This window comes from Chiloscyllium punctatum, chromosome 4 (genome assembly GCF_047496795.1).
Source record: "Chiloscyllium punctatum isolate Juve2018m chromosome 4, sChiPun1.3, whole genome shotgun sequence".
Taxonomy (NCBI): domain Eukaryota; kingdom Metazoa; phylum Chordata; class Chondrichthyes; order Orectolobiformes; family Hemiscylliidae; genus Chiloscyllium; species Chiloscyllium punctatum.
Window position 1 is genome coordinate 97,683,901 of NC_092742.1, and position 18,741 is coordinate 97,702,641.

At 42.1% G+C, this 18,741-nt stretch overlaps 1 protein-coding gene across 2 annotated transcripts in view; it reads left to right on the forward strand.

The window, feature by feature from the left end:
• Window positions 1–18,741, forward strand: part of LOC140476561 (transmembrane protein 87A-like) — a 68,577-nt gene that overhangs the window by 7,897 nt on the left and 41,939 nt on the right. For both annotated transcript variants that reach the window (XM_072569358.1, XM_072569359.1), the window contains exons 4-9: window positions 2,828–2,944; window positions 10,649–10,699; window positions 12,430–12,507; window positions 14,285–14,489; window positions 14,978–15,039; window positions 17,415–17,598. In XM_072569358.1, the coding sequence (XP_072425459.1) occupies window positions 2,828–2,944; window positions 10,649–10,699; window positions 12,430–12,507; window positions 14,285–14,489; window positions 14,978–15,039; window positions 17,415–17,598 (697 nt within the window). The remainder of the gene's footprint in view (window positions 1–2,827; window positions 2,945–10,648; window positions 10,700–12,429; window positions 12,508–14,284; window positions 14,490–14,977; window positions 15,040–17,414; window positions 17,599–18,741) is intronic.

Here is an 18,741-nt window from a genome sequence, read left to right on the forward strand (position 1 = left end):
TTAGTTTTTTTTCATTAGGGTTTTTGGAGTAAAGGTGTGAAAAATGGAGTTTTAAGTAAAGTCATGGCTCCATGCATCCTCATTACATTATAAGAGCAACTTTGTTTTAAATAATAGAACGTATCTTCACAGTGGAACTTTTTAATCCACCAGTTGTGGGGCAGAATAAATGTGGGAGCAAAATACTTTTTGTGGCACTATTTAAAATATAATTTGGAAGCAAGAGAACCATGATGAAGTCTGTCTCTTTCAGCCTCTGCCTGTGCTCTGACAATCTAATAGGAAGTAGCACTGTATTTTTCATAGGCACGGTGGCACAGTGGTTAGCACTGCCTCACGGCGCCAGAGACCCGGGTTCAATTCCAGCCTCAGGCAACTGTCTGTGTGGAGTTTGCACATTCTCCCCGTGTCTGCGTGGGTTTCCTCCGGGTGCTCCGGTTTCCTCCCACAGTCCAAAGATGTGCAGGTCAGGTGAATTGGCTGTGCTAAATTCCCCGTAGTGTTAGGTAAGGGGTAAATGTAGGGGTATGGGTGGGTTGCGCTTTGGCGGGTCGGTGTGGACTTGTTGGGCCGAAGGGCCTGTTTCCACACTGTAAGTAATCTTACAAAAAAAAAGACTGCAGATGCTGGAAACCAGGTTCTGGATTAGTGGTGCTGGAAGAGCACAGCAGTTCAGGCAGCATCCGAGGAGCAGTAAAATCGAGGAGCAGTTTCTGGCAAAAGCCCTTCATCAGGATTACAGGCAGAGAGCTTGAAGGGTGGAGAGATAAGTTAGAGGAGGGTATGGGTGCGTGGGGAGAAAGTAGCATAGAGTCCAATAGGTGAGTCGGGGAGGGGATGAGGTGTTAGTCGGTGGGGGGGGGAAGGGTGGCTAGGTGGAAAAGATAGGCAGGTAAGACAAGTCATGGGGACAGTGCTGAGCTGGAAGTTTGGAACTAGGGTGAGGTGGGGGAAAGGGAAATGAGAAAACTGTTGAAGTCCACATTGATGCCCTGGGGTTGAAGTGTTCCGAGGCGGAAGATGGGGCGTTCTTCCTCAGGCGTCTGGTGGTGAGGGAGAGGCGGTGAGGGAGGCCCAGGACGTCCATGTCCTCGGCAGAGCGGGAGGGGGAGTTGAAATGTTGGGTCACAGGGTGGTGTGGTTGATTGGTGCGGGTGTCCTGGAGATGTTCCCTGAAGCGCTCTGCTCGGAGGCGTCCAGTCTCCCCAATGTAGAGGAGACCACATCGGGAGCAACGGATACAATAAATGATATTGGTGGATGTGCAGGTAAAACGTTGACAAAGACCCTCCGTGACTACCTGGTTAGGTCCATGCCCCCCTCCAACCCACCCTCCCATCCTGGCACCTTCCACTGCCACTGCAGGAATTTCAAAACCTGCCCCCACATCTGCTCCCTCACCTCCATCCAAAGCCCTAAAGGAGCCTTCCACATCCATCAAAATTTTACCTGCACATCCACCAATATCATTTATTGCACCCGTTGCTCCCTATGCGGTCTCCTCTACATTGGGGAGACTGGACACCTCCTAGCAGAGCGCTTTAGGGAACATCTCCGGGACACCCGCACCAATCAACCACACCGCCCTGTGGCCCAACATTTCAACTCCCCCTCCCGCACTGCCGAGGACATGGAGGTCCTGGGCCTCCTTCACCGCCGCTCCCTCACCACCAGACGCCTGGAGGAAGAACGCCTCATCTTCCGCCACGGAACACTTCAACCCCAGGGCATCAATGTGGACTTCAAAAGTTTCCTCATTTCCCCTTCCCCCACCTCACCCTAGTTCCAAACTTCCAGCTCAGCACTGTCCCCATGACTTGTCCTACCTGCCTATCTTCTTTTCCATCTATCCACTCCACCCTCCCCGCGCCCCGACCTAACACCTTCATCCCCTCCCCCACTCACCTATTGTACTCTATGCTACTTTCTCCCCACACCCACCCTCCTCTAACTTATCTCTCCAACCTTCGGGCTCTCTGCCTGTATTCCTAATGAAGGGCTTTTGCCTGAAACGTCGATTTTACTGCTCCTCGGATGCTGCCTGAGCTGCTGTGCTCTTCCAGCACCACTAATCCAGAAACTGTACTTTGCATGGCTGGTGAACATGCTACTGGTCTCAAATACCAGCACAGCTACGCAGAGCTGCAAGTACAAAAGAAGCTTTCTCTATATTACATTTTATCACATCTTAACGATGTTGATTTAGTGGGAGCACTCTTCGTTGCGTGTAAGAGAGTGGTGGGTTCATGTCCCAATATAGAGTCTTTAATATAAAGCCAGTACTTTGCCTGTCAGAGACATTATATTTTAGATAAAGTGACTAACCTGAGGACTGTTTGTCCTCGTTAAAAAAAAAATCCCATGGCACTACTTTGAAGAATAGGGTGTTCTCTCTGGTGTCGAGATTAATGTCTATCCATCACATAAGTAACCAAAAAATTTTATTGCCATGTTATTATCACAACTCTGTTCTTGAGATGCTTGCTGTGTGCAATACAGCTGCTGCATTTCAGTATGCGAAAACACTCTGCAGCTGTTGAATTGCTTTTAATGTACTTTAGAATATCTGGAAGTCATGAATGATGTGATGTTTCAGTCTTTTCTGTACATTTTTACATTGCTCATAGCAGAAGTAATTTTCCCTTCATATGAAGGCATTTCTTTCCTTTCCTCCTGAGTTTGTCACCATTGCCATTCAAGTTCCTACCCACCTCTTTCTGTCACAGCACTTTGCTGCCCCACCATCTCCACCCATTTCCTAACTATTCCCAAAAAAATGCAGAAAATGTCAATTACTTATATATTTCCATATTTCAATTCATTGCAGGATGGGCAAAGTATCGTTTACTTTGAAAATAATCGTGAAGTTCATGATGGATGGTCGGGAAGCTATGCACAGAATTTTATTGTTGTTGACAACTGCACAGAGCTCTTGAAGCCGCAGGTAATGAGGGTGGCATTAGGAATTCTGCAGTGTGTGTTTGTGGATACCACTGGCTGTGATGGATTCTGTACCATTATGTGGGGAGGGAGGTTTGGTAAGTTGTGGGGAGGGGGCACGATTCTGTAGGTTGGGTGTGGGGAGAGGGCTATTGTGTAGTATGTGTACGTACACATGGGTGAGGAGATTGAATGGATTCTGTAGACTGGAGAAAGAGGGAGCTGTAATATAAGGATGGTCTTTCATGCTGGCAAATTGTGTAACTGATTAAAATAATCTTTGAACTAAAACGTTGAGGGAAGAATTCATATTAAGGGGATTTAAAAAGTTGGGGGAAAAGGACAAGGTGTTTTGCTTAGCAACATGGCGAGGTTTATGAAAAAGGAGCAGAGGAAACATGAGGACACTGGCAAACAAGAGAAAAATGTTAAGAGAATGAAAGACTTGCTATCTGAATACAAATAATATTTGCAGCACGTTTGATGAATTGAGCAAAACTTGGGTGGCTTGGTGGTTAGCACTACTGCCTCACAGCGCCAGGGACCCTGATTCGATTCTGCCCTCTGGCGACAGTCTGGATGTTGCATGTTCTCCCTGTGTGCATGTGGGTTTCTGCCGGGTATTCTGGTTTCCTCCCACAGTCCAAAGATGTGCAAGTTAGGTGGATTGACTGTGCTAAATTACCCATAATGTTCAGGAATGTATAGGTTAGGTGCATTAGCCATGGGAAATGCAGGGTTACAAAGATAGGGTAGGGGGATGGGTCCAGATGAAATGCTGTTTGGAGGGTTGGTGTGGACTTGTTGGACCGAATTGTCTGTTTCCACACTGTAGGAATTCTAAGGAGAAATAAATCTGCAGGATATGATGGGAATACAAAGATGTGCTGGCAAGATGATAAAAATGGAATATTCATTAGTGTTTGCTATTTTGGAAATATTATAAGTAAGGTAAAGGAGGTGATGTAGCTCTCTTAACAAAGGATGAGATCTGTTTTGTAGTGAGAAAAATTCTTGACTCAGAAGATCAAGATGCAGAGATCGGAAACAGCAACTGAAACTTCTGACTGGTGGGAATAGTCTATTGGCCTTTTAACAGTAGGTACGGTGTGGAACTGAGAATAAATCAAGGGCTAATGTGAGTTTGTAACAAAGGTACTGCAATAACATGGATGATTTTAGTCTCCATATAGAAGGTATCTTGAGGGTTAGCTTGTAGAATGTATTCAAGGCAGTTTCTTAGAACACATGTTCTGGAACTAATTTGGGAACAGGCTGTTTTAGGCTTGATAATGTGTAAAAGCAGGACTAATTTGTGATCTCATAATGAAGGATCCTATTGGATAGAGGCATCTTCACATTTATTTTGAGGGTGAGAAATTTAACTCCTTTTTCAGGCTACTGCTGCTAATTTGATTTTTTCCAGTTTAAATATTGATTCAAGTCACCCTTTTACACAAGTTGCTGTTTTTTTGTTTACTTTGTCCAGTATTGTGATTACTGTTATGGGGTTAGTAGACCATTCCAACTTGTGACTTTTTTTTCCCCTGCTATTCCTTACTTTCACTCAAACAGATTGTACACACTGATCTCCTGAATCAAGGTAATCTCTAATTGTACAAACATTGAGTATAGGAATTAGGAGGTCATGTTGTGACTGGACAGGACATTGGTTACGCCACTTTTGGAATATTGTATGCACTTCTGGTCTCCCTCCAATAGGAAGGATGTTGTGAAACTTGAAAGGGTTCAGAAAAGATTTACAAGGATGTTGCCAGGGTTGGAGGGGCTAAATAGGCTGGGGCTCTTTTCCCTGGACCATCAAAGACTGAGGGGTGACCTTACAGAGGTTTATAAAATCATGAGGGGCATGGATAGGGTAAACAGATAAGGACCTTTTCTCTGTGTTGGGAGAGTCCAGAAATAGAGGGTATAGGTTTAGGATGAGAGGAGAAAGATATAAAAGGGATCTACGGGGCAACCTTTTCACACAAAGGCATGGAATGAGCAGCCAGAGGAAGTCGTGGAGGCTGATACAATTTACATCATTTAAAAGGCATCTGGATGGGTATATGAATAGGAAGGGTTGGGAGGGATATGGGCCAAGTGCTGGCAAATGGGACTAGAATAATTCAGGATATCTGGTTGGCATGGATGAGTTGCACGGAAGGGTCTGTTTCTGTGCTGTACATCTCTATGACTCCAAATACCATCCTTGGTTAACATTGCTCCTCCTCCATCTTTACCTATTCATCTTGAATGTGGTATGCTCCTCATTATTCATGATCCACCCTCCAGCCATATTTCAGTAAAGAGTGTCAGATCATACTTATTTACTTCAATGTGCACTATCAGTTGGTTTGAGTGCTATATTCATTCAGAGCTTTGTCTTTGTATGATACTTATAGCATTTAGTCTTCGCCGTCTGTGTGTACTCTTACTTTTCTTTCTCTCTTTTTGACTTTCATTTCCTATATCTTATTATTTGCCTCTCTCTTACTATGTCCCTACTCTTTGATATACCACATCTTTCCACATTTGATTCCTGATCCCTGACCACCACTATTAGTTTAAAATCCTCTCTATCTTCATAGTATGAAGTTCATCAGAAGAGCAGCCCCAGTTTCAGGTTTAGACAGTCCTTTATAGTACAAATTGCATTTATCAAATTGCAAGTCACAAGAACCAAAACCTATCTAAGGTTGCCCTGGCAAGTGGCAGGCAACCAACAAAGCTGTCTCGACTCTAGTTCTTTGTCGCAGAGAATGATACTTAACCCTACTACCATCCTATCCCTATTTCACACTCTATTTAAATGGTCTCCTTTGCCATGGTCACTTTCCTCATCCAGCTTGCAGGTGCCGTTCTCTTAAAATAATCTGATAGGACCTCAACCCTGATAACCTTGCCCTCTGTGTCCCCTTACTTGCCTCACTCGCAGTCATGCCATCTTGTCCCTGACAGAAAGCATAGGGTATGTTGGTCTTCAGAAGTAAGAAGATTCAAGTACAAGAGCAGGGATGTCTTGCTGCATTGTACAGGCCTTGCTGAGACCACACCTGGATTATTGTCTGCAGTTTTGGACTCCTTATCTCAGGAAGGATGCTCTTGATATTGAGGGAGTCCAAAGGAGTTTTACCAGACTGATTCCTGGGATGGTAAGTTCAATGTATGAAGAGAGACTGGATGATTTGTCTTTATTCATTAGATTTTAGAAGAACGAGAGGGATCCTCATAGAAACCTATAAAATTCTAAAAGCACTAGGCAGGGTAAATGCAGGAAGGATGTTCCTGACGACCAGGGAGTCCAGAACCAGGAGTCACAGTCTAAGGATATGGGGTAGGTCATTTAGGGCTGAGATGAGGAAAACTTTCTTCATCCAGAGAGTGGCGAGACTAAAATTCTATGTCACAGAAAGCAATTGAGGTAAAAGCATTGAATGTTTTCAAGATGGAGCAATACATATGTCCTGACACTTGAGGGATTGAAAGATTTGGAACAGAAGCGGGAACAAAGTACTGACTTGGGTGATCAGCCATGATCATATTAAATGGGCTATAAATGGCCTACTCCTGTTACTATTCTCAATGTTTTTATGACTACTGATCAATTCAGAAGATCTTGTCCTCAGGTTGTGACTGCTTCTAGGAATAAATTTCCCAGTTAACATTCTTCTCCCTAATGCATTATTGTCCAGTTCAACAGCCAGCTCATAAACCTAGAAACAGAGAAGATAGGAGTCTGTAATTCGACTTCTTAAGCTGCTCTGCCTTTAGGTATGATTCAGTCATGGGGCTGGATATCCTAATCCTACATTTCCAAACCCCCCCCCCGCAATCCCTTGTGCTACAAAAGCCATATGAACCTCCTTCTTTAAAAACACACAAATAGTACATTATAAACAACAAGTAACAATTTTAATTATTTAATCCTAACAGTAAGCAAATTGCCAGAACTACTAACAAGTTGTAACAACTACCAAACAATTCCCCACTGACCACTAACTATTCCCTAACTGAACCAAATTCGATTAGTATGCTGTTCCAATAAACACAAATCTGACTTACATAAACCCAAGTGATAAGAAATCTAAATTAAAACTTAGACTCTCAAAGTCCATACAGGATGTGTCTACCAGAATGTTCTACCTTCTGCGCTATCTCTCCAGTCAGGAACATTTTTCTTTGTGACCCTTCTGTCAGGGATGTTTTCTCTGTGAATTCTTCCATTTGGACTCTTAACTAGAAGTGCTGTGGTACCCTTTATGGATGGATGGTGCTTTCTTTGAGAGTTTACAGATTTCTATGAGAGCTAGATATTCATTCCTCTGATGGCAGTTGCTCTCCCTGATTTCCAAAAATGCTGTGCTTAAATGTCTTGGATGACATATCAATTGTCTTACAATAACATTCATCTGTGATTGTCAAAAGCATCAGATTTAAATTCAGTTGGTTTTCAGTTGGAAAATGCTTGGTCTAAATTAATTGGCTGAATTCAAGATAGTTGCCAAAGCATCAAAATAAGCCTAAGGTTTACAGTCTCACAGCCAACTGATCCATGTTTCAATCTTAGAACTGTCTGTACATTTTCAGCTGCTTACAGACCCATTTTCTGCTTAAATCTCCAAGCTTAGAAAAGTTCTACCTCTTAAAGGAGCCATACACCCGTGCCTCCTATCATTTTTACAAACAAATTCTAGTTTCCTGCCTTCCACTACATGAGTACTCTACAAAACTTTGTAACAACACTCTTCTTCAAATATGGAGACCAAAACAGTACACACTGTTCCAAGTGTGGCTGTACTAATGCCCTGTATAATTGCAGCAAGACATCTTTTGTTTTGCACTCTCATCTTCTCAATACTAAGGCCAAAATGCAGTTTGCCACTGTTACTGCACCTGCACACTTACTATGAACAACTGATGCACAAGGACACCCAGGTCTTGTTGAACATTCGCCTCTCTGTTTTCAGCAATTCAAACAATTATCTGCTTTCCTGATTTTCCTACCAAAGTAGATTACCTCAAATTTATCCATATGTTTCGCATCTGTCATGTATTTGCCCACTCAATCTGTCCAAATCACATAGTTCACACCTCTGCATAATCTTCACATCTCACTCTGCTTCATGTCATCTGCAAGCTGAGGTCAGTTTCCTCATCTAAATCATTAACATATATCGTCAATAGACAATAGACAATAGACAATAGACAATAGATGCAGGAGTAGGCCATTCTGCCCTTCGAGCCTGCACCGCCATTCAATATGATCATGGCTGATCATTCCTAATTAGTATCCTGTTCCAGCCCTATCTCCATACCCCTTGACTCCACTATCTTTAAGAGCTCTATCCAATTCTTTCTTAAAAGAATCCAGAGACTGGGCCTCCACTGCCCTCTGGGGCAGAGCATTCCACACAGCCACCACTCTCTGGGTGAAGTAGTTTCTCCTCATCTCTGTCCTAAATGGTCTACCCCGTATTTTTAAGTTGTGTCCTCTGGTTCGGCACTCCCCCATCAACGGAAATATGTTCCCTCCTGCCAGAGTGTCCAGTCCTTTCATAAGCCTATACGTTCATAAGCCTATAGCTGGGGTCCTAGCGCTGATCTCTGTGATACCCCATCCCTGTAGCCATGTCACTGTAATCCTAACAATACCATACCGGGTTTACATCTATTTGCGCAACTAATTCATCTACTTTATTTCAAATGCTGCATATGTCTGACACAAAGCCTTTAAGACTTGTCTTTTTAAACTGCGAGCATTAGCTGCTCTAACTTCAAAGACTTCCTGAAGGCATGCTTGTTCTAAATCACAAGGGAATCCAGATGCATTCATTTGCTACTGACATTACCTGAGAGGGCATCTTAATATTTCTCAGCTAGTCAACACACAGCTATCTGTAAGAATATGGGCAGCATGGTGGGACAGAGATGAGCACAGCTGCCTCATCGCACAGAGACCCAGGTTCGACTTCAGCCTTGGGTGACTGGCTGTGTGGAGTTTGCACATGCTCCCTTAGCTTTCCTCCAGATGCTTCGGTTTCCTCCACAGTCTAAATATGTGCAGGTTTAGATGGATTGGCCATGCTAAGTTGACCCACAAGTATTCAGGGATGTGCAGGCTAAGTACGTTAACTATGGTAAATATGGGGTTACGCAGGTAGGCATGGGAATGTTCTTTGGAAGGTTGGTGAAGAATTGATGGGCCAAATGACATCTATCTGTACTGTAGATGATTCTATGAACTAAGACCAGTAGTAGGTAATTCAGCCCTTTGAGCCTGGTGTGTTATTTAATATGATCATGACTGACCTCCTCTCAGCCTCAACTCCACTTTGCTGCCATTTCTCTCGAACATTTCAACTCGCTATGCAGTAAAACCCTGTCGTCTCTTCCTTACTGCTGCCTCACAGCACCAGAGACCTGTGTTCAATTCCCGCCTCAGGCGACTGTCTGTGTGGAGTTTGCACAATCTCCCCATTTCCTCCGGGTGCTCCGGTTTCCTCCCACAGTCCAAAAATGTGCAGGTTAGGTGAATTGGCCATGCTAAATTGCCCATAGTGTTAGGTGAAGGAGTCTGGGTGGGTTGCGCTTCGGTGGGTCGGTGTGGACTTGTTGGACCAAAGGGCCTGTTTCCACACTGTAAGTAATCTAATCTAATCTTAAATTAATTCAGTGTCCTGGCATCCACCACATTTGGGGCTAATGAATTCCACAGATTCACATCCCCTTTGTGAGAGGTATTTTCTTCTCGTCTCTGTTTCAAATCTACTACAGCTTAGCCTAAATCTATGACCTCTCATTCTAGATTGCCCCACATGAGGAAGCATCTGCAATAGAGCTAGACCAATTCGTATAGGCAAGAAGGTTAGAAAAGCAAAAACAAACCAATATTCACTCCTTCCCCAGCCTAACTCAGAAAATCAGATCAGGATTTGCCCTTTAAGCTTGTTCCACTATTCAATATGATCATGGCTGATCATCCAACTCAGTACCCTTTTTCCCCATACTCTTTGATCTCTTTAGTCCTAGGAACTATATCTATCTTCTTCTTGAAAACATTGTGTTTTGGGTTTAACTGCTTGCTGTGGCAGATAGAGCTCCATGCTGAGCAAGCTCTCAAGTTTCTACTTGCTTTCCTTACTGCACTCATTTGCCTCCCAACAGATGTAACTGCTTGATTCAATAAAGCACTGTACATCCTGGCAAAGTGGAGTTCTTTGCTGCCTTGTGCTGCTGCAGTCAACTCCACCCAAATAGTCCCGGTCCCAGCGCTTGGACTTTGGATCTCAGCTCCTGGTAAAAGGCCCTGCCCCAGTGAGTCCTTCAACATCTGCATTGATTTTCCTAACTGCTTGCTGCTCTTCCACACTCAGGCTGTTTCTTTGCTGAGTATTTTGCAGATAGGCAGACAAGTGAACCTATTAGCATGTGTGGGAAAGACCCAGTTTGTGATTGAAGGAATAACTCCTCACCATTTCCAGCCATTCCCTCTATGGGGGGGGGTGACTTTCCTTTGATGGGTCACTTTCATGAGTGAATTTTCACACAAGTCTGGGTACTTTCTTGGACAAATCCACCCACTGCCTATATTTAGAATGATGGCTCACAGTACTTGTCTAACCCGGGCTTTGAGTAACTGAACCATAACTTGTGTCCCCTTGCAAATTATTTTCAAGGTAATAATTTCATTTATTTTTCTTAGTTGTACCAGCCATCTCTAATCCATGTGAAGAAATTGGAGCCCCTGAAAGAGGTGAGTGCATCATGGAATTAGTTTTTTTTACACTATAAACAACTTACGGGGAGAGAACAAGCATATGGCATTGAGATAGAGGATGGCCATGATCCATCTGAATGGCAGAGTGGACTCGATGGGCTAAATGGCCTATAATCTATATTTCTATTAATAATTACTCTTAATTCGTTCTTTAAAACTTACAATAAGAGGGCAGCGGCTCCATATTGGAATAAGAGTTATGTTCAACTGTGATTTGTAATACATCCAACACTGGTAATTAATGAGTGTTGGATAATGTGTTTATAAATGGATTGCGTGTTACACTGATGTTCTGTAATTTCAAGCTGTGTTTATGTGCCCATCCCTAATGCTCATGTCTCTGTCAGCAGACATGGTGAACATTAAGCTACTAAAAGGCCAGCAGCTGTACAAAATCTGGAATGGCAGACCAGTATGTGTATGATTAAAAGTTGACTTTCGTTTTGCATATTTTGGGTGTTTTAGAGCCCTTTCTCTTCTATTCTTCCCAGTGTCCCCTTTCTGGCAGCATTACTTAAAAGTTTTGCACTTTTCTCCTTTGCTGGTTGTCAGCAATTTGGCCTTCATCTGGGCCTATGGTATTCATTTTAACACATCAGGAATTAAAGTATTTTACTATTTAAGAAATACAATTTATGAACACAGTGCTGCAAAGGTAAGTTTTTGGAACAGTCAACCTTCAGAAATTAAAAGCTGAAAATTCTGGAAGTACAAGCAGAAAATTGGAAACATATCATCTGTGGATTATCGTCCAAACCATCCTGGCTTTCAACAATATTGCTGCTCTTTCACTTTTGTTGCACCTGCACCGTCTCCAGGGTATTTAGTTTTGGATGATAAATGCTGGCTTTGCTAGCAACACCCATGTGCTATGAATGAATAAAAAAAATGCTACTTCCTGACAACAGCACAGCCAAAGTAGCTCTTCATGTGACTTCACCAATCCCATTTGCTACCATCTGCTAATGAATGTCCAAAGGTTGCAGGTTGTTGAAGTGGCCATCATAGAAAATACGGTGGCATTCTTATGTTTAGTGGTACGTTTAATATGGTTTGGATTATATGCTATGTATCACCACTTCTGAATTAGGCTGTTGGTTTCGCAGGCAGGTCGGTATCCCTAATTGCATTTAATTTGGTAGGGCATCACAAAGGGCATTTAGGAGTCAACTATATTGCTGTGGGCTTTCCATCACACACATAATGATTAGATAAAGACAGCAAATTTTCAGTGGCATTGATGGCAATTAAACAGTTACATTATCATCATTACTATTTAGTAACTATATCAAATGCTGTGACGGGATTTGAACATGTCTCAACATTAGTTTAGACCTGTGATTTACTAGTCAATTAACATGACCACAATGGAACTCTACAGTTAAACATCGGTTGTCTGTATCTGGAAAACTTACATGGTAAGCCCTTTATCAATGCTGTCTGCTGAGAGGGCCATATAACCCCTTTACAAGGTAATGCCTTTCACAAGGTATTTCGCAGACACCAGCCACTGGCATAAGGAAACAATTTTTCCTTAAGAAATAAGTCAGAATGAGAGGACCGAAGAGTGGACTAGGTAAAGTAAGTTAAAGCAAAGCAGCGTCAAGTTTTTTTTAAAAATCAAGTTGAGGATTTTCAAGACCAGAAGACGAAATTGATAAGGGGAGTTGTGGAAAATGACAACTTGTTTATCTCTCTGTTTTCAGAATCCAAGAAACAGTCAAGATGACAATAAAGATAATACAACAATTGAAGCAATTTCATCTCCACACTCTACACCTGAGGTAACTGCAACAGAATTGTACAATTTTATTTGATTTTGTGAAGTCGTTGTGACTACAAATATTTAGGGCCATGATGGCTCATATGGATCACACATAATTCTGAGATAACCTGTATTTCGGCAGCACAATTTGGCTAAAACATCACTGAAGAATTAGGTGAAGGTGTTTTCAAGAACGTTTGCCTCCATTGGCAATATTGCGATTCCAGCGGTGATCGGATTGTGCGCTTCTTTCTGCACATGCACCGATGTCTGCATTATTCTGTGTTGTTCCGCGCATGTGTGACATCGGTGCCAGTCTTCATGCTGTTCCTCTCGTGCCAATGTCAGCTGCCAGCAGAGTAGCCTTCGGTGAGAGGTGGTATGCAGACAGCAGCTTTCTTACATTTTTTTAAATGTATTGTGTTAAATTTACTTTTATTTTGTTAATAAATACAATTTCAACCTTCATTCAGGCTGTCTACTTTGCATTAGACTTTTGGGTGATTTTTGAGAAATCGTGATGTTTTTTGCTGGTCAGGCCCTGAACTCCACTTTTCCCATAGGCCTTGTTATTTCTATTAAGAGTTGTGCTATTAAGCGAGGCTTTGCTGGAACGCAACTACGGCGTTATAGGCGAACTACCTGTATTGAGAACAGTTTTAATCTCTACTTAAGGAAGTATATATTTCCTTGGAGTGTGATGAAGATTCACTGGATGATTTCCTGAAATGAGAGGACTATCCAGGAGGAGAGGTTAAGTAACCTAAGCCTGTATTCCATGAAATTTGGAACAATAAGAAATTATCTATTTTATACATATAAAATTAATTGTAAATGATGGGCAAATGTTTCCCTTGTTAGAGAGTATATAATACAGAAGCAAATTCTCATAATAAGGATTTGTCATTTAGAACTGGGATGAGGTACTATTTCGTTCAGTCTCTGCCTTTTGCCATGCTGGCCTCCTCAGAAGGTCTTACATGGTTCCAAGAGAGATTTTCAGGTGAACTGTTGTTTTTGTACCTCTTGGACGAACTTTCTATGGTTCTGGCCATTCAGGGAGATGTACTTAATAGCTTAAAACTAGAGTCAATCATTTAGCTGGCATGCTACTGTCACTTTCTTTGTGTAGCAGAATCCAGCGTCTCTCTGTCTGAGCTGCCCTTTGTTTAGTGGATAAACTGATTGGAGGTGTCTGTGCAGGTTAACTGTTGCCTTTTACATTATGCTAATATGATTAGCGCCTGACTACTGTGTTTGCGCTGTGTGGGTTTTGTGATTTCAAAGTTTCACTCGGCCAATTGAGCCAGAAGGCTGCTACACTGTCGATGTGACTGAGTTGGTGTTGCAATGAAAGAAGATTGTGTTTAAATCATACACATCAATTAGATTATGTTGTGTTTAGCTTTGCTCTGATATAATTACAGGTTTGATAATTTATTTATTTTTGTTTGATTGATAAACTTGGTGTCTGGTAACTGTTATTGATGAAGTTTGGTTAGGAGCAATTGGGTAATCGTGAGGATAGTTGAATATTTTACTTTCACATTGTGACATCCAGTGTTAGGAAGTAAGATATGGTCTGGCTTGCTAGTCCTGTGCCATAACAACTCCTAGAGGCAAAAAGGTTTTTCTTTTTTTGGTTAAAAGATACCATTTTAATAAAAAGGTGAATGCAGCAGGTTACTTCATGTAATACAAAAGCTAAGGAGAATGCAACTCCTTTTGTTTTGTGGGAGGAGTATGAAAGTTTAACAACTTTTTCATTGTTGTATGTCTTATATTTCCTTGAGCAGAGGACTGGCTTGTTCACAAGTTGGGAAGATGGGCCGTATTTATTTATACTTAAAATACAGGCATCACATAAAGATTCAAAAAAAGAAGAGAACAGCCAAGGCGCAAAATCTGCTGCAAAAACAACTCCGCGGGTGACCAAAAAAATGGAGGAAAACTCTAAGGTCAAGTCTGTGCCAGCAGAGCAAGATCACCTATCACTAACAAGTAAGTTCTGCTTAACTTAACTTAAACATAGTTGTGAATAGTTTTGAGTGAAGCTGTAGTGACTGTCTCTCATGTTATACTGCGTAAATGGAACTGGAACCAGTGAGATAAAATGGTGTTCTCACTGCAAAGTTAAATGAAACTCATGTTGCATTTAACAATACACAACTGCTTCTCGTGAAATGTGAGAGTCAATCATGCACAATGACTTGAGGGGAAAGATTCATTTTAAGAAATGTGACCAATGTTGGCATTTGTTGGTTGACAGCTGGAATGAGGATTGATAGCTAGATTAAAGCCTTCAATGGAAGGCCTACATCTGTGGATAGATGTGCTAGATCTAATCCTCTCTTCGATTTTGTTGTTCTTCAAAATTACATTATGAATTGAAATAAATGATTGGAAAGATAGCTGTAGAACAATATCAGGATAAACTGGAAGGAGGCTGGTCTATGTTATTCATGCTCAGTGCCTTTTATGTCTTTCAGTGGTTGTGGAAATGAAAGGGCAATATGATTTCATCTCACCTGCAGACTGGCCACTAATGATGGTAAGTTATACCATTAAATATTTGAGAGTTATTTCTTTTCACAGTCAGTTCAATAGAAGTTTAATTTCTGTGCATTTCTACGCACATGCCTGGTGTTTTCCCTTCATTGGCTGTTCGGCATTTGACCACTTCTGGTGGTCACAAATGGCCCTGTATAAATATGCATCTTCCTTTTTATTTCATTTTGTCCATGTATGTCCAATCAAATTGTCTGATATGTCCTGTATGCACACAGCAAGACAAATCCAACCTGGCCAATTACCGCTCCTTCAGTCTGCTCTCTATCATCAGTAAAGTGATGGAACGTGTTATCAACAGTTTTATCAAGCAGCACATGCTTAGTGACATTCAGTTTGGGTTCTGCCAGGCAACTCTGCTCCTGACCTCATTACAGCCTTGGTTCAAAAGAGCTGAATTTCAGAGGTGAGGTGAGAGTGACAGCTCTTGACATCAAGGCTGCATTTAACTGAATGTGCCATCAGAGGACAAACTCTTGGTTGGTTTGAGCATACCTGGCCTGAAGATGATTCTGATTGTTAGAGGTCAGTGGCTCCAGGACATCTCTGCAGGAGTTCCTCAAGATAATGTCCTAGGCTAAAGCATCTTCAGCTACTCCATTAATAACCTTCCTTCATAAGGTCAGAAGTGAGATGTTCACCAATGATTGCATAATGTTTGACACCATTCGCAAATCCTCAGTTACTGAAGCAGTGCATGCTCAAATGCAACAAGATCTGTACTATATTCAGGCTTGGGCTGACAAGTGGTCAGTAGCATTGAGAATCTAACCACCACCCTTTGACATTTAACTCTGTTACCATTATTGAATCCCCATTGTCAACATTTTTGGAGTTATTACTGACCAGAAGCTCAATTGAACTCTGCACATAAACAGATTGGCAGGACAGAGACTAGGAGCGTGCAGTGAGTAACTCCCCTCCTGTAGCCCAAAGCCAGTCCACCACCTACAAAGCACAAGTCAGGAATGTGATGGAATACTCCCCCCTTGCCATGATGGGAAGCTCGACACCATTCAGGACAAAATAGCCCGCTTGATTGGCACCACATCCTCAAAGCATTCACTCCCTCCATCACTACTCAGTAGTAGCAATGTTTACTATCTACAAGATGTATTGCAGAAATTCACCAAGAACCGCTATAACGCACCTTCCAAATGCAAGAGCACTTCTGTCCAGAATAACAAGGGCAGCAGATACATGGGAACACCACCACCTGCATGTTCTCCTCCTACATTTCCATTCCTTACACATTGTTGAATGAAAATCCTAGAATTCCCTCCCTGTGGGCATTGTGGGTCAACCTACAGCATGTGGATTGCAATGGCTCAAGGAGGCAACTCACTACAACTTCTTAAGGGCACCGGGGTGGACAATAAATGCTGGCCAGCCAGCAACGCCCACTTCCAACAAGTGAATTAAAATAGGTTTCTATATTATAATAGGGGGTAAATCCTGATCAGAGAGATTGGAACAAAGTTCTGAGGAATATCCGCATGATGATACATTCAAGGACTTTGGAGAGGAAAGGGGGTGTTGAATATGTAGAGATAATTTTCAAGGACAGGTTAATTTTTTTTTGTAAGTAGAGTTATGATGTTTGTAACTGGTGCAAAGTCTGAGAGGGACTGAACGATCATGTTGGTACAAGAACCAAAGCAGTTGAAAACAAGCAGTGTTCTGCAGTGAGTAGTTTAGACTTTTTTATCTAAAAAATATGATCTGGCTATGGAGGGAGTACAAAGGAGGTGTACCAGACTGATTCCTGGGATGGCAGGAATGATGTATGGGGGGAGACTGAACATGTTAAGATTATATTTACTTGAATTTAGAAGAATTAGGGAGGGTAGAGATTTCATAGGAATCCATAAAGTTTTAGCAGGATTAGACAGATTAGATGCAGGAAGGATGTTCTCGTTGACGAAGGAGCCCAGAACCAGCTTAAGGATCTGTGGTAGGCCTTTTAGAACTGAGATGAGAAATTTCTTCATCCAGAACATGGTGAGTCTGTGGAATTAACTAATACCGAAAGTAGTTGAGGCCAAATCATTGAAAATTTTCAAAAGTGGACAATTATATTTCTTGGAGCTGAAAGGTTCAAAGGATATGGGGAGAAAGCGGGACAGGGTACTGAGTTGAATGATCAGCCATGATCTCATACTGATGGGTGGAGCAGACTCAAAGAGCCAAATGGCCTCGTCCAACCTCCTATATTCTATGTTACTGTACTTCAGGGCTGATATTATTAATACTTTTGTCAGGGTTTCTGCAGCAGAATAAATTTACAACTATGAAATATATTCTGATGGTGGTGCAGATTGTTCAGTAATTTGATATTACACTGTCTCCCCATGCCAGTTTTTCATGGTGATGTGCATTATGTACGTGCTGTTTGGGGCACTCTGGCTGGTCTGGTCTGCGTGCTACTGGAGGGACCTCCTACGCATTCAATTTTGGATTGGAGCAGTCATCTTTCTGGGAATGCTGGAGAAAGCTGTCTTTTATGCAGAGTTCCAGAGCATCCGATACAAGGGTCAATCAGGTAGGGAAATTTGCTAACCTGTTAACAGAATGTTTTCTAGCTCAGTTGATGAGTCTTCTCTGAAAGTTGCTCATGGCTAGGGAGATGTCTAACTGGGTTTGCCATAATAGAGGCAAGAAGTTTTATCACGAGTACAGCACTCTTTTTTTTACAACCGAGGAGATTTTCACTCTTTCCTCGTTTCCCTCTGGGGTCAGAGAGGTTTACAGCATGGAAACAAGCCTGACAGCTCAACTTGTCCATGCTGCCCAGTAAATTTTGTGTACAGGCCTAAGTGGTACACTTTGGGGGAGTAGGTACAGCTCCCATCCAACCCTGTGTCGAGCATTATATCATTACCAAAGATAGAAAATAATAGCAAAAGCCATTTCATTTGAACAGAGCCTCTGTAAACAATCAGCAGTGGAAATGGGAAAGCCAAGGCTATAAATTGAAACAAAAACCAGAAGTTGCTGGGAAAACTCAGTAGTTCTGGCAACATCTGTGGGGCTGATAAAGGGCTTTTGCCCAAAATGTCGATTTTCCTGCTCCTTGGAAGCTGCCTGACCTGCTGTGCTTTTCCAGCACCACTCTAATCTTGACTCTGATCTCCAGCATCTGCAGTCCTCACTTTCGCCTAGTAATCATTGCTGTGCATGTCAAATTGCAAATTAAAATGCGTCTTTATTTAATAGCCCTGTTGATGGAGCTTGTTGGGTCATTGAACTGTTACAGTAAAGAAGGAGTCCATTCAGCTTGCTGTGTCTGCATTAACTTTCATATCTTCCTTTCCTGAAAATAATCGATTTCTCTCCCGGAACCTCATTATTGAACCTGCTTTCACCACACTCAAGAGGCAGCACTGAAGAGAAATCACAATCTCTCACATCTGAAAACAGTTTGTCATAAAAAATTCTTCTGCTAGTTGTAACAGTTTCTCCCTTCCTACTCTGTCCATGAACTTATGATTTTGAATACCTCGGTTAAATCTTTCAGTTTTCTTTTATCTGAGGAAGGCAGTCCCAACTCATCAAACGAGTGTATCTAACTCAATGTTTCTCATCCTGAACCCATTCTTGTGAAAAAGGTTTTCACTCTTTTAGCCTGCACACCCTTCTTAAACTGTAATACCTGGAACTGGGCACAACAGTTAGGACCAAACAA